The 13,934-nt window shown below is 39.8% G+C and overlaps 2 protein-coding genes across 2 annotated transcripts; one reads left to right on the top strand and one right to left on the bottom strand.

The window, feature by feature from the left end:
• Nucleotides 1-536: 536 nt before the first annotated feature.
• Nucleotides 537-6,669, top strand: LOC100703116 (vitamin K-dependent protein Z). Its single transcript, XM_005462670.3, has 8 exons — nt 537-696; nt 2,298-2,461; nt 2,830-2,854; nt 3,132-3,308; nt 3,429-3,554; nt 3,638-3,708; nt 3,788-3,920; nt 5,536-6,669. Exons 1-8 carry the CDS (start codon nt 564-566, stop codon nt 6,369-6,371), a joined length of 1,665 nt encoding a protein of 554 aa, XP_005462727.2. The 5' UTR covers nt 537-563; the 3' UTR covers nt 6,372-6,669.
• pcid2 (PCI domain containing 2) lies at nt 6,217-12,019 on the bottom strand. The gene is made up of 15 exons (XM_003457773.4): nt 11,885-12,019; nt 10,695-10,761; nt 10,523-10,612; nt 10,336-10,409; nt 10,185-10,250; nt 10,046-10,087; nt 9,909-9,963; nt 9,354-9,457; nt 9,161-9,236; nt 8,924-9,065; nt 8,719-8,819; nt 8,481-8,554; nt 8,278-8,403; nt 7,070-7,193; nt 6,217-6,976 (listed from the first exon to the last, which is right to left on the bottom strand). The coding sequence occupies exons 2-15, from the start codon at nt 10,728-10,730 to the stop codon at nt 6,887-6,889; spliced, it is 1,200 nt and encodes a 399-aa protein (XP_003457821.1). The 5' UTR covers nt 10,731-10,761; nt 11,885-12,019; the 3' UTR covers nt 6,217-6,886.
• Between the last annotated feature and the right edge of the window lie 1,915 nt (nt 12,020-13,934).

Genomic DNA, 13,934 nt, shown 5'->3' on the forward strand with positions numbered 1-13,934 from the left:
CTCCAGTGACTCTGCTGGAGGGAAATGAAGTTGCAAATGTCATAAAAAGCTAGTTTATTTTCGATAACATTGGTGTTTCTGCTGACAAAAACCGTCATTTTCCTGCATCAAAATTTTAAGTGGTAAACCCCGATAAATCTACTACCAGATGTACCAGATATACTAGATGATAAACATTTGTGATGAAATCTATCCTCGTTTACCCCAGACAAACAGACCTGCAGCCTGTTGATCGTTCAGAGGTCGGACCTTTTGTTTGTTTTGTGTGGTTTGAACAGAAAGGCCAGAGTCCACCTCAGGAACAGAGCGTTTAGTGAAACTTGTGCCGTCTTTTAACTCTTTATAGAATCATGTGAATAAAATGTCAAAAAACAAATAGTTTTATAAGGATTGGATGTTTATATGAACATAAAAATGCACACCAGTAAAATGACCTGGGACCAGACTGACATCTTAGTTTATTTCAGGCCAGATATCAATGAACTCAATTTAACAGACTGTTAAAAACATGATACAATTTCTGTGAGATTTGTGCTGCTGTTGTGAGTCACTAGTGTGTATATATGTGTGTGCATACATGTGTGTGTGTGTGTGTCAGCAGTGCAGTCAGTGTCATGGCAGTCAGCATCATGTCAGCGTCTCTTCTACTGTTCTGCCTTCTTCAATGTTTCCTTCAGGTCTCCAGTCAAGGAAAAGGTAAGAGAGTGACCTTTGACCTTTTGCTGTGTTATTGTTGTTCCTTAGTTGATTGACAAAAACATTCAAGTGGTATAAAAATACTCCAAGTAGGTACAGAATTTATCTACATTTTTACTGTCAGTACAGTTATGATATCTATTATGTATCCAATGTTACAGGTGTCACTAATACACAATAATTAGCTCTAATTGTGTCCCAATGACAGCTTGCTACATTATTATTATAACTTTGGTTACTTAATGGTTAAAGATATAAAATATAAGTACTACCTTAAACAATATAAAAGAATCTATTAATATTGTGACTTTTACAATTATAACAATAACATTTATTCTTCAGCACAGTCTGAACTCTCTTAGGCAGCTTTCTTGTCCTTCCTTTAAGTAGTCTTCAGGAATAGTTCTCCAGTTTTCTTTAAGGACATTCAAAGCTCTTCTTTGGATGTTTCTGCCTTTTGTTCTTTTCTCTGTTGACACGATCCCACACTGCTTCAATAATGTTGAGGTCCGGGCTCTGGGGAGGCCAAACCCTGACTGATTCTGGTACACTGATTTCTGATCTGATCTCAGATTTGGTGTCAGACTTTTGTTAGAAGTTTTTCCTATTTCTTACGGACATGACCTGACAATTTTCTTATTTTTTGTTCTCCCCTGAAACTCTATTAGATATTAGCTGAAGTGTACAGGTAATAGCCTTTGGAAATCAAATTTTCATCAACTTTTATGCTCATCAAACTGTTTTACCCTCAGCTAAAGAAACTGAGACTGTCAGGGCTCTGTGTGCGGACAGGCAAGGATGAGGACCTAAATGCAGGACTCGTGGAGACAAAATGGCAAACACAAAAACCTCAGCTTTATTGCTGGCATGAAACAGAAACATTAACCAAACCATGAAAGCTATAACTGGACCACGCAGGCAAATCTGAGGGTACGGCACGACAGAGAGCAAAGGAAAACACAGGGCCTATATACACAGAGGAGTAATCAGGGAACAGGAAACAGGGCCAATTAGGGCCAACGAGACAGGGGGAAGCAAAACTTGACTCACTGCACATAAGACATGGACCTTCAAAGTAAAACAGGAAACAAGAGACAAATCACCAAGACGCAAACTTGACACTGAACAACACCTATAATAATAATCAAAACAGCACAACTAAAGAATCAGAACATAAATCATAATACAGAAGAATGCCAACACATAAGAAACTGAAAATGCTGAACCGTGACAGAGACAGCTACTGAGTTTTGTTTTTTGACACTGTAAAGATACAGTAGGTTCTTGGCTAGTAGATGCAAAACTGGTTCATTGCCTGAGTTAGGTGGCTTTTTATTCAAAGAAACATTTTTGATTGACTTTCAGAAAGCCAGGAAAACAACTGCTAAAGGCCAATTGAAGACTTTTCCAAGACTTAGTACTGTAGACAAAATTGGGCAAAGTAACTATGACATCCATAATCATCACATAGTTTCTCATTTATTTTTTTTTCCCTGTTAATGTCACTGTTTTTTGTTTCAGCAACAGACACCTTATTATTTATCACATGGTAACCTAACATATCGGAGCCTCCAGCCTTTTCAGTGCTCTCGTGTTTTCAGTGTTTCGTTCAGCTCCTGAGGCTCACGCCGTGTTCCTGCGCCCTAAACGGGCCAACTCGTTCATTTTAGAGGAGATCCTACAGGGCAACTTGGAGCGGGAGTGCTACGAGGAGCAGTGTAACTATGAAGAGGCTCGCGAGTACTTTGAAGACACCCCGAGGACGGTTAGTTAAATTAAAAGAGGGAGCTTTTATGCTCATTTCTACACCTGTTTTTTTACTTTTAGATTCCAGTATACACAGACTAAAACAATGTGTTTTAGGTTCTGATTCTTTAGGGACCACCTACTCATTTTTGATTTACATTTTTTTTTTCTGTTTGTGTTACATTTGATGTTCTCTATTTCTTTTCAATTGCCCCTTGAGATGCGCCCAGAGCTGCAGTCTTAATCCTGAGCCTGTTTATGTCATATTTGAAAATTTGAGCATGTTTAATGATCGTCTTTAAACATACATAGAAAAAAGAGAAAAAACAAAACAAAAAGAGCATTGCTTAATTCCTCTCGGATTCTAACTTTTTTGTTTGTGTGTAGATCACTTTCTGGGCTGTTTACTCTGGTGAGTATCTACTTTAAGCTAAACTACATGTGATTAATTAATGAAAAAAAATAAATTTAAAAATTTAAAAAAACCATTTACTTTCCAACTAGAAACTGGAGTTCATTCAGATCATTAAAATGTGTTTAGAATGTATTTTAATTATTTTTTTTGTTGATTTACTGTCATCAAATTTATTATTTTAAATGTAAATATTTGATTTAATAGTTTCACAGCAAAAATATAAACATTTATTAGTTTACTAAACACTAGCAGTTTCTGTTTTTGGTCTTTGGAGGTGGAAACCATTGCTTGCGGGGTCCCTGTCTGAATGGAGGGAACTGCACTCCCAATGTGCGGGGGTTTACCTGCTCCTGCAATGCCCCTTACTACGGTCCAGTCTGTGAATTCAAAGTACAGGATGAGGCATTACAGAGAATAACGTCATCCACAGCACAGCAAACCAAAACAGCAGGTCTGACCACACCTCCATAAAAGGACGGGAGATCAAAACTCATGGTGCACTAATGGGAATTAAGAAATATCAGACCATCACGTATAAAAGATGATTCTTTGTTTTGCAAATCTGTCTTAGAGAAGTGTCCGACTGAGAGTCCAACTGCTTGTCATCAGCTGTGCACAGTGACCTACGAGTCCTTCCGATGCTCCTGCATGTCTGGATTCAAGCTGCACAGCGACGGACGGAGCTGTCTGCCAGAAGGTTGGATGCTCCGGAAAACCACTAGACTTGAGACCAGTTCAAACTGGTGAGATGAAGTTTTATTGTTGTCTTTGTCTCCACAGTCGAGTTTCCCTGTGGAAGACTTCCTGAAGAAACTCTTTCCATGTGTCACCATGGTAACTGTCCCTGGCAGGTAAGATCTTCTGGTACAGTAAGGTGTCAGTCTAAATAAAACCACAATAATAAATAAAGTGTCTGTTTTCTGCCACCAGGTGTCTCTGCTGAACAGCACACTGCAGAAGTTGTGCAGTGGTGTGGTGCTGGGTCAGCGGTCCATCCTTACCTCTGCCCGCTGCCTCTATCAGGACTCAGAACCAAAACTCTCCAACCTCTATGTGCTTGCCGGTAGGAAAATGCTATCACAACCATTGTTATCACACCATGATAACACTATAATAACTACTACTAAACTAAAATATAGAAAGGGCGATGTATAGACATCAATTTCTCATCCATTCAGAATAAAAATCTAAAAAAGTCACGTCAGTCCATTTTAAATTTCACTGTTTTTAAATTTGCTTCTGTTACTCAGAGTTTGCAAAAGAACAGACATCCTGTACTTAAGTAGAAGTACAAACACTAGTGTTGAAAAATACTCACGTAAAAGTAGAAGTACTGATTCAACTTCTTTAATCAAGTAAAAGTGAAAAAGGGGCGGCTCTGAAATGTACTCTAAGAAAAAACAGTAAATGTAGCTCTTTGGAGGACGTTCTTTTGTGCAAAGCTAACTGAACCATGTGCTTTAATAAAGTATTAATAAAATATTGTCAGTAGGGCCAGAAAAACTTTATTTTAGTCTAAATTTTAATTCTAATAAATGTATTCAGCCTGAATTGCTTAAGTACAACATCAGCAGAGGAAAATGTAAAAATACATATTTCTATTTTCTGTTGCATATATTGCAGAGGGTGACTTTGGCTCTAAAAGGAAAGTATGGTCAGGGGTTAAACTCAGATTAACCAGGTGGGGAAACCTAAAATCAGTTGTAATTGGCTCAGTTTGGGGAAAAGAATCGCACTTTAACTCCTGACACATCAGTTTGATGTTAAAATTGTAGGGAGTAAAAGTAAAAAATTGTCAGAAAAACATATTTGAAGTATTTGTAATGTATATATATATTTCAGGCTGCTCACAGACAATTTGCCCAATTTTTAAACAAAAAACAAACAAACAAACATGGATTAAATTCTATCAAATGTTCAAATCACTGAAGACAATATTAAACCCAAACCAAAAAGTGGAAAACTAGCCCTTACACACATTAAACCCTGAATAAGCAATTGACATAGTGACAAATTAATGCAGTGTATTGATTTAAAAGGTTTCAAGAGCCAAAGCTGTCCATCAGAAATTGATGGCTGACTACCAGCTATCCCAGCTACCATAGGGTGAAAGGCAGGGTACACTCTGGACAGGTCACCAGTCTGTCGCAGGGCTAACACAGTGAGCCACACAAGCATTCGCACTAACATTCATACCTTTGGGCAATTTTGAATAATCAATTAACCTAACCCCACTAGCTGCATGTCTTTGGACTGTGGGAGGAACCCGGAGTACCTGGAGAGAACCCACGCAAACTCCACACAGAAAGGCCCGGCCAGTCGAACTCGGGACTTTTTTGCTGTGATGCAAAAGTGCTAACCATCATGCCACCTGCATTCATTCATATAAAAATCTTTGGCTGTGGCTGTACTTTGAGAGGTTTATCCGTTATTAATTCATTTTTTGAGCTGCAGAGCACTGTGTGCACACTGCTGAGTAAAAGGCACTGGTGTGCTCTACACTTTTCATTTACATCATGCAGTTCTGTATCTATCCATTAAAATTAAGTTACTGCAAAATTATTATTTTCTCGATAAGTGAGCAAAGTTAAAAAGTTACAAATTCAGCAGGGGACCAAATATTTATTTCCCACAGTGTGGCTCAATTCATTTCTTAACTAATTTCCTTTGTCTCCCAGAGAAACAGAGGACGCTCTTCCCAGTCAAAGCGATGTACCTTCACAACGGTTATCATAAAGATCACCATGAAAATGACCTCGTCCTCATCGAGCTAGCTGACTCCATGACCTTTAGCCCCAGCCTCATCCACCTCTGTTTGCCCACCAAAGACTTCAGCGAGAATGTCCTGATGCATTCTGGGAGGACTGGGATTACACAGAGTTGGGAGACCAGCAAGAACCAGAAACTGGTCTATATGACGCTGGACGACTGTCGCCGTGAGCTGAACATCCCGCATCCACTAAGCAACAAAATGTTCTGCATGAGGAAGCAACATGAACCTTTAAAGTACCGAAATGAAACACAAGAGAGCCCAGGAGCTCAGAGACACCCTAATGTACACCTTGAGATTCCAAAGAGAGGCCACAGGCATCAAAACAGACCTTTAGAGAACCAGACTGGAGTCAAGGGAAGGCTTCATGGGGGCACGGTGAATAGGCTCCAGAATCAAACCCAAAACACTAACCGCAGGCTGCTGAATAAAACAGCAAGCTACAACCACACTTCAAAAGCTCTGAATTTTGAGTCCTCGCATGGGGTCAGCAGGTCAAATTCGGAGCCCAGCAACAGGCCATGTGGCGGGCTGATGCCAGGGTCGCCTGTAGCCACAGTAGAGCAAGGCACAGTGTTCCTGACCGGGCTGCTAATCTCATCACCCTCTGAGTGCGAGGCCAGCGGCGGTGGTTTGGTGTTCAGCAAACTGTCTCGTTACCTGAGCTGGATCCGAATGAGGCTGGAGGTGATCGAGAAGTTAGCCATGACTCCCCAAGTTAGACAATATCCAGAAGCTCGCTAACAGATCGCCACCATATTTAAAACTCTAAAACCGATCCACCTGTTCTTGGTCACTTGTAATGTTTTTTGTTTTCTTCTTTAGGTACGGCAGCTCCCTAAAGAAACTTTCCTCCCTGAAAACTTTGAACATAAAACAGTTTTGCTATGAGTCTCTTGTCCTACATTCAGTTTCTTTTTTCCAAATGGTCACAACAAAAACACAAAATTGAAACTTTCTGCTGCTGCACTTCACAAACATTAAGTCATGAATAATATTTGTATTTGAAATGTGTAAATTAAAATGCTTTTGAAAAAACAAATTCCAGTCTCTTAATCTTGTGGTGGTAAAAGTTCAGTTCTGCTTAAAATAAAACCTTTGACACCCACAATTCATAGCAACAAATGTAATAACCAGATACAAGCTCTACAAACCAACATCTGTTTTATTCGACATGTTTTTAAAGTACAAAATAAAGAAAATATGAATTGAGTGAGTAAAGTTTCCAGGAAAGCAGCCCTGTAGGATTGTCTCATAGACTATGAGACAGAGGACAGAGGAGGGAAGGGATTCTGTTTGCTGACCACGAGCTTCTGGTGCTGGTGGGAGATGTAGCCTTTGATGTGACCCTGGAAGACGACAGGAAACACAGAAGAAGAGCTCAGTGTTTATTTGCCAGTTCACCTGAATGTAAGTGGCTTTTTATGTTCCAGTTTCCTCACCATGTAAATGAGGTTGGCCAGGATACATTGCACCTCGTCGATGTCGACATCCTCCACCTTCATCATCCTCAGAGCCACCAGGAAGGCATCCAGAGGCAGCTGGTGAGTCCTCAGCAGCAGATACCTGCAGACAGAAATCAGTCAGGGTATGGTTCATGTTTGCAGAGATTACAGAGAAAATTATTTCCTATTAGCCATTTTGTGATTGAGATTACAGAATAAAACTATAAAATCTGAATAATCCACAAACAAGGCAAAACACCTAAACGAGGTGCTAAATTTGAGGTCGAAATGCTCCCAAAAATGAAGGAACCAATCTTCATAAACAAAAATACATCAAAATAAGTAATATGTCAAACGAATTTGATTACATTTCAGTTTGTGTGTGTGTTGGTAAAACAGCTACTGAGTAGGGCTGCAAAATTAATCGTTAGAAAATCGCGATCTCAATTCATACTTATGTGCGATCTCATTTCCAAATGACAACGATTTCAAAAAAAAAAAAAGGATGACGATTGTACCGCATTTTGATCCGGGACATAATCTGCATGAAAACAAGCGCTCACTCTTCCTGCTCAACAAATGACAAGGGCGGAGCCTTAAACCACGTAATACCGAAGCCAGCTGGCAGGGAAAAAACAACGGTGAGCACGTGAGAGATGACGAAGCCGTAAAGGCCAAGAAAGTGACAGGAGAAAATCCGTCCCGGTCAACCACATCAACAACAGGAACCTTATACAGCGCTTCCCCATACCCGTCGAACTCCCGCAGGCACAAAGAAATTACAGAGGCTATCACTTATCACCTGGCTAAAGATATGGCTCCCATCAACACTGTGCAAAACGAGGGATTTAGGAAAATGATCAACACCCTAGACAAACGCTACACAGTGCCGTCCCGCAACTATTTTTCAAATGTTGCACTACCTGCTCTATACACGCAGTGTCGAGAAACGGTGGAGACGGAATTACAAGCAGTACAACATTTTGCGGCAACGACAAAATGTGAGACATTTATTGTTTTTATGTTCATTTATTGTTTTTATGTTCAGTTTCAACTGTTACGAAGTTGATGTGCAGTTAATAAGTGCAATAAATATTTATACTGGAAAAAAAAATCGTGAGAGAATCGTGATCTCAATTCTAAGCAAAAAAATCGTGATTCTCATTTTATGCAAAATCGTACAGCCCTACTACTGAGCCACTCACACTTTCTTGTAGAGGTTCCTGTAGGTGATGATCTTCAGCTTCTCCAGGATGAGGAAGATCCCGCAGCGGATGAAGAAGGTCTCGTGTTTGGACAAAGCCTCATTCAGCAACAGTAAGTTCCCTTCACTGACACAAGCATTTACCTGTGAGCCCACATGACGTGATGTCACTTCCTGTGATAATGCCCCTGCCCCTCTGCTTACCTCACAGCTTTGGTAACATCAGAAAACTGCATGAGGTCATACTTCCTAAGGAGCTGATGCGTTGGCATGTGACCCTGAAACACCAGCAACAACCAGTTACCCTGGGAACCATTACACTGCTCCCATGATGCAACAGTCCTGACAGTCCTGAGTGTAAACTGGTCTGGACTTTCTAATCAGGATCTAAACTGGTGTAAAGCCATTTTACCAAATCTAATCAATTTCTAAAGTTTCTTACCAGCAACATCTTGACAGGCAGCAGGTAAATGAGGATCATCCTCTTGTTCTTCTGGCTGGATCGATGACAGTGATCAAAAGCATATGACAAGAACTCCTCGGCTACAGAAACAAAAAATGATTTTAACTGTAGTCCAAACCTGAATCATTTAACAATTTCAAATAATGTTTAAGTCGACACTGTGCCATTTCTGTAGCAGTGTTACCCAGTTTGAAGTCACTGTCAAACATGGCTTTGCGGCCCACGTAGTATTTGTAGGTGACCTTCTGAGCTGGACTGTAGTCGTTCTTCAGGTTGGAACTATCAATGGCTCTAATCAGAGGTTTGCACAGGTGCAGCTTATTGATCTGCAACACATAAACCTGCAGCTATAACCAATCACCAAATCTCCATCGATGATTCATAAACTGAGTGTTTCAGTCACTAATTATTGAGTTTAGACCTTGAAATAAATCTTGAAGAGCTGGTTGCTCAGAAACATCATCCCCCACTTCTTTGAGTCCTCAATACCTGCACGACTACCAACATTGAAAATGTCAATATTAACAAGGACGTCCATTAAACATGAAATATAATAGTGCATAAAATGGGAAATCTAATAAACGCATACACAGAGGAAGTGTATATTTACTGACTTGTCACTGGCACAAACTCTGAAGCAGCTCATCAGCTGCTCTGCTGCTTTCTCCAACATCTCGCTAGGCTGACCTTTACCCTTCTTCTGTAGCTGCTGCTCCGCCTGGACACAACAATAAAATTAAAACCCACTTTCAATAACTTTCAATCACACCTGAAGGTTTTCACCTGTAATTTCCTGGTCCTGTCCTTCATAAGCTTGCCCTGAGCTCTATACAAATTTTTTTACGTTAGTTGTTTTATTTGCATTTATAGAGGAAAATGGTTAAATTTTTTAGTTTTTTTACTATAAATACAATACTGAGTACTCCTCATTTCTTTATATATTTTGCTAGGAAAATGGGAAACCAGTGCAAGCATACATGGAAATATAGCATATAAGGCAATCACAGGGTTGTTACAAATCTAACAAGCTTGAAAGTCAATATTTGCAAAATCTAAAGAAATGAGTGGAGGCTCAAGACTTTTGTGCAGGACTGTAAATAAACACACATATATGGATGAATTTGACTGCTGAACAGATAAAAGAAAAGCCAGTTTGAAATGTTAGTTACGTTGTTGGCGAATATCCGGAGGTCCAGAGTGACAGCAAACATCACGGGCAGAGCCCTGAAACAGAGGGCAGTGATGGTGCGTTCAAAGGCAGCACGTTAGAATGAGCTTCAGTCTGCTACTTTGAAACTGAACTCACCAGTTCTCCTCTTTGTGGGACTGAAAGGCCTTCAAGAAGGACGTGAGGAGTCAAGGAGCTGATCGGACTGATTAGTGATTATTTACTGAAGGTCAGATTGTGTGATTAAGAGACCAAAAAGTCACTTTATGAAGGATATTGAACAACGAGCGTCTGGAACTTGTAGGCTTCAACAAAGTCATGGTTGGCTACAGCGTAGGTACACCTGAAACACACACACAGCCATTTTCTTTCACCTTTATGTCCTTACAACACCACTAAAGCATCACCGTCTGATCCATCGGTCCCACCTGAGGTGAGCTGCGACCATCTCATCGTACGGTGGCTCCAGAACCTGCTGACACTTATCCTCTGGAGTCGCCAGCTGTAACACACACACACACACACACACACACACACACACACACACACACACACACACAGGTGAGGCTGTGTCCTAGCAACATTCAGAGTTTATGCGAGGCAGCAGTGGCTGACCTGGAGACGGGGGTTGGCAACGTGCGGGTGTTTGAAGGACAGCAGCTCAGCACAGAAGGAGCCCTCGCGGTTGTCGATGGCCTCGTAAACCTTCAGGAGGAAAATGAGACAGATTACAACCAAATTACATAAAAAACGTACATTTCAGACACAGTTAAAGGTCAGAGGTTACCTGCTGCAGGTACTGGTTGATGGTGATGTGAGCCATGAAGGCCTGCTGACCCAGCAGCTGTCTGAACCTGAAGAGAAAAACCAGTTTAACTTCACTTCAGTTTTCACTGTTACTCATGTATTAATGTTATGAAACAAACACACGTGATGATCTCAAAGCTCCAGCACAAAAGAAACATTATTGCTGCACAGTTTGGCTGCTTGAAGGGTCAACTTCAGCACAGTAAGAGTCACCACAGCAGATCATCATCCTTTGTTGCACCAGCCCTCTGCATCCTCCTTTACTACATCCAAGACTCTCCTCTGAGGTCTTCAACTTCTTCATATTCAACAATCTTTCCTAATATATTCCCATCATGATTGACCTCTGGCACTCCTGGTATCCTTTCCACTTACTCACTTGCACACACATTTTATCTAACTTCCTTCTCTCAGATCTCTCCCTTTACCTGGACTAATCTGTTATGGGAATCTCATTCTTCATTATCTTTATGATGTTTGCTGGTCAAGATTTTTACTCCTAGTGCCTGGGACCAGCACTAGGAGTAAAGTGACTTGAATTACTTTGTTTGCATTAATTTAAATCAGGAATAATTCAGTTTTATTTTTTCTGTGGAATCATTTGATAAATAAATGCAATAATTATTTTTTTTATATTTTGATAAATAATTGTTTGATTTATTTATTTTATAACACGTGTCTTAAGTTCAGGTGGGTCTAAATCAGTTTAAATATAGAGCACATAAGATTATTCAATTAAATTTTCAATTCAATTCAAATTTATTTATATAGCGCCAAATCACAACAACAGTCGCCTTGATTTGTGACCATTATATGGTCCCTATTTTCTTTTAGTTCATATTAGCTTATGATAACTCCTCTTTACAACCTGCATCCACAAACACTCTTAAATTTAATATCGGAGGCTGATTTTTATATTTAAAAAAGAAAAATGAAGAAACAGAAACAGAAAGTCTACGATCTTATTTTATTAAGATCTTAATAAATTAAATAAAAGCGGATTTCTCGCCGGGTTTCTCTGTGAAACTGACTCCAACCAGGCAGCAGCTCTTTTTTCGCTTTAATTCCTTCGTTTCCGGTTAAAATCCTACGTTTGATCGCAGTTTCCGGTTGATAACAGAGAACAAGTAACAACACAAACATAAAAACGAACAACAGACAACTACCTACCTTCAAAACAAAGATTTAATCTGAAAATAAGTCCCAAATCCACTATTTGCGTCCATTCAACTGATGCACACCACAACAACGTCCGGGTCTTTGGGGGGGGGTCATACTTCCGCTACATTTCCACAATAAGAGGCTATAATTCAAAATAAAAGCATTACGCTATACCAGCTATCACGACGAATGGTCAAAAAACAACTAAATATATGTTTTTGTATGTATTTTGACATGCATTTTACAAACATTTTGACATGAACCTTCTTCTTTATGAAGTTGATAAAATAAATGTGTAAAAGGGGGCTCAAAGACTAACACTTGGTCTATAGATCAATAAATCATCAAGTCTCAGTGACGACTTCCTCTTTTTCTACTTTTAAAAAACTGACATAAAATGACACTCTCTCTTAAGTCTTTATTGACACACAGCCATAGCTGGACTGGCCATCGGGCATACCGGGCATTTGCCCGGTGGGCCGCTGGCGATTTTTTGTTTTTATGGGCCGATGGATTTTTTTTATTTATTTATTTTTTTAGGAAGGGTATATATAATGAAAGGTGTTGGATTGGCCAATTGGTCATGATCGACTCTGGGCTGGACCAATTACAGCCGAGGAGGCCGGATGCACCCTCCCCCTTGTTTAGCAATCTTAGACGAACTAAAGAAAATGGAGAACAAAAAAAGGAAAGGAGGTGTTTATGAAAATATCACTAAATCTGCCATTTATTAATTTTAATATTAATTAATGATCATGTCTCACCTCTAGTGTTCTTGGTCTTAATTTAAGGTTTCTACCATGTGTTGTAGATAGTTCAGGAGGTTAACTCGACCAAGCAGTCTTTTTGTTTCCGCTATGTACTGTTTAAAATCCAGAATAGGGAGGATGGTGTAGGTTTAAGTTTATTAGATTGATACATTTAAACCAACAAGGCAGTGTAAATCAAAGCAGTTGTTTTCATGCAAAGGCTTTATGGTTTTTCCTATAGCGATTGACAGATCACGTGACTTTCACGCATTGCATTCCGGGAACTCGTGGCAAAACAAGTACCGCATCAAATGCAAGCATTTGCAGCACCGCAAAACGTTCATTCTCTGGTTCCAATACCTTCTTGGTTTTTCTTTGCCGCACAAAAAAGGAATGTACAAAACTAAGGAGAACAATGCCGGACCGTACAAAGACAGACTCGACGAAAAGGCAAAGAAAAGATACGAGGAAAAAATCAAAGGAGTGAAAGGGTCAGACCCTTACATGCACACAGAGTGGACAAAAGACGTTAGCGTGCTGCCCAACTTTCACCACGCTCAGATTTATAATTATACGGTTCTTGGAGTGAGTGCATACACTCATGAAGTTTAGTAACTTCAGGTCACTGCAACAAGCCCAGGTACAGTTTACCGACGGATGGGTACAGGACCTTGAAATGCACCGTGTAGAACGAAAGACCATCGTACAAACAAAGGTAAGTTTACCAGTCTCACAAATCGTCGTCATAAATACACATTCGTTAACCGTTTATTAATATAACCTTTGAGCTCAACGATAATTAATTAGTAGTGGAAATAATTTCTGATACGCATTACAGAACTGTAGCAGTGACAATAATGTTGTATGTTGTAATCGCACTGGACAATTAGTGATACAAAACAACTGTTTATCCTGTGAATAAAAGTATATGTTTTTGTCAATGTACCATGGTAATAACAGAAGCGAAACACAATATTGTGTCAGGACAATTCACTATTTATGCACAATAAATAAAGGAGCATAGCACGACAATTTCTGTTCAGCGCCAGACTTGCTTGTAACCTATATCACCAATTATGTTAAGAAAAATGACGTATTAACTACTACAAAACACTGACCTTTGTGGGAATGCTTGGAGCAGACTAACATGTGAGCTGGAGTGTTCTGAGACGTTATATTTGGTATATCCAGACCATCCGTCGGCTCTTACTTCGGAAACATGGCTTAAAAAAATTCTCCTCAACGACGTAATCCGATAAAAAAAAAAAACGATCTCTTTACCTGTCGGCTTCCCGTGGCTGTCATGCGAC

Source organism: Oreochromis niloticus, linkage group LG23 (assembly GCF_001858045.2).
Source record: "Oreochromis niloticus isolate F11D_XX linkage group LG23, O_niloticus_UMD_NMBU, whole genome shotgun sequence".
NCBI lineage: Eukaryota > Metazoa > Chordata > Actinopteri > Cichliformes > Cichlidae > Oreochromis > Oreochromis niloticus.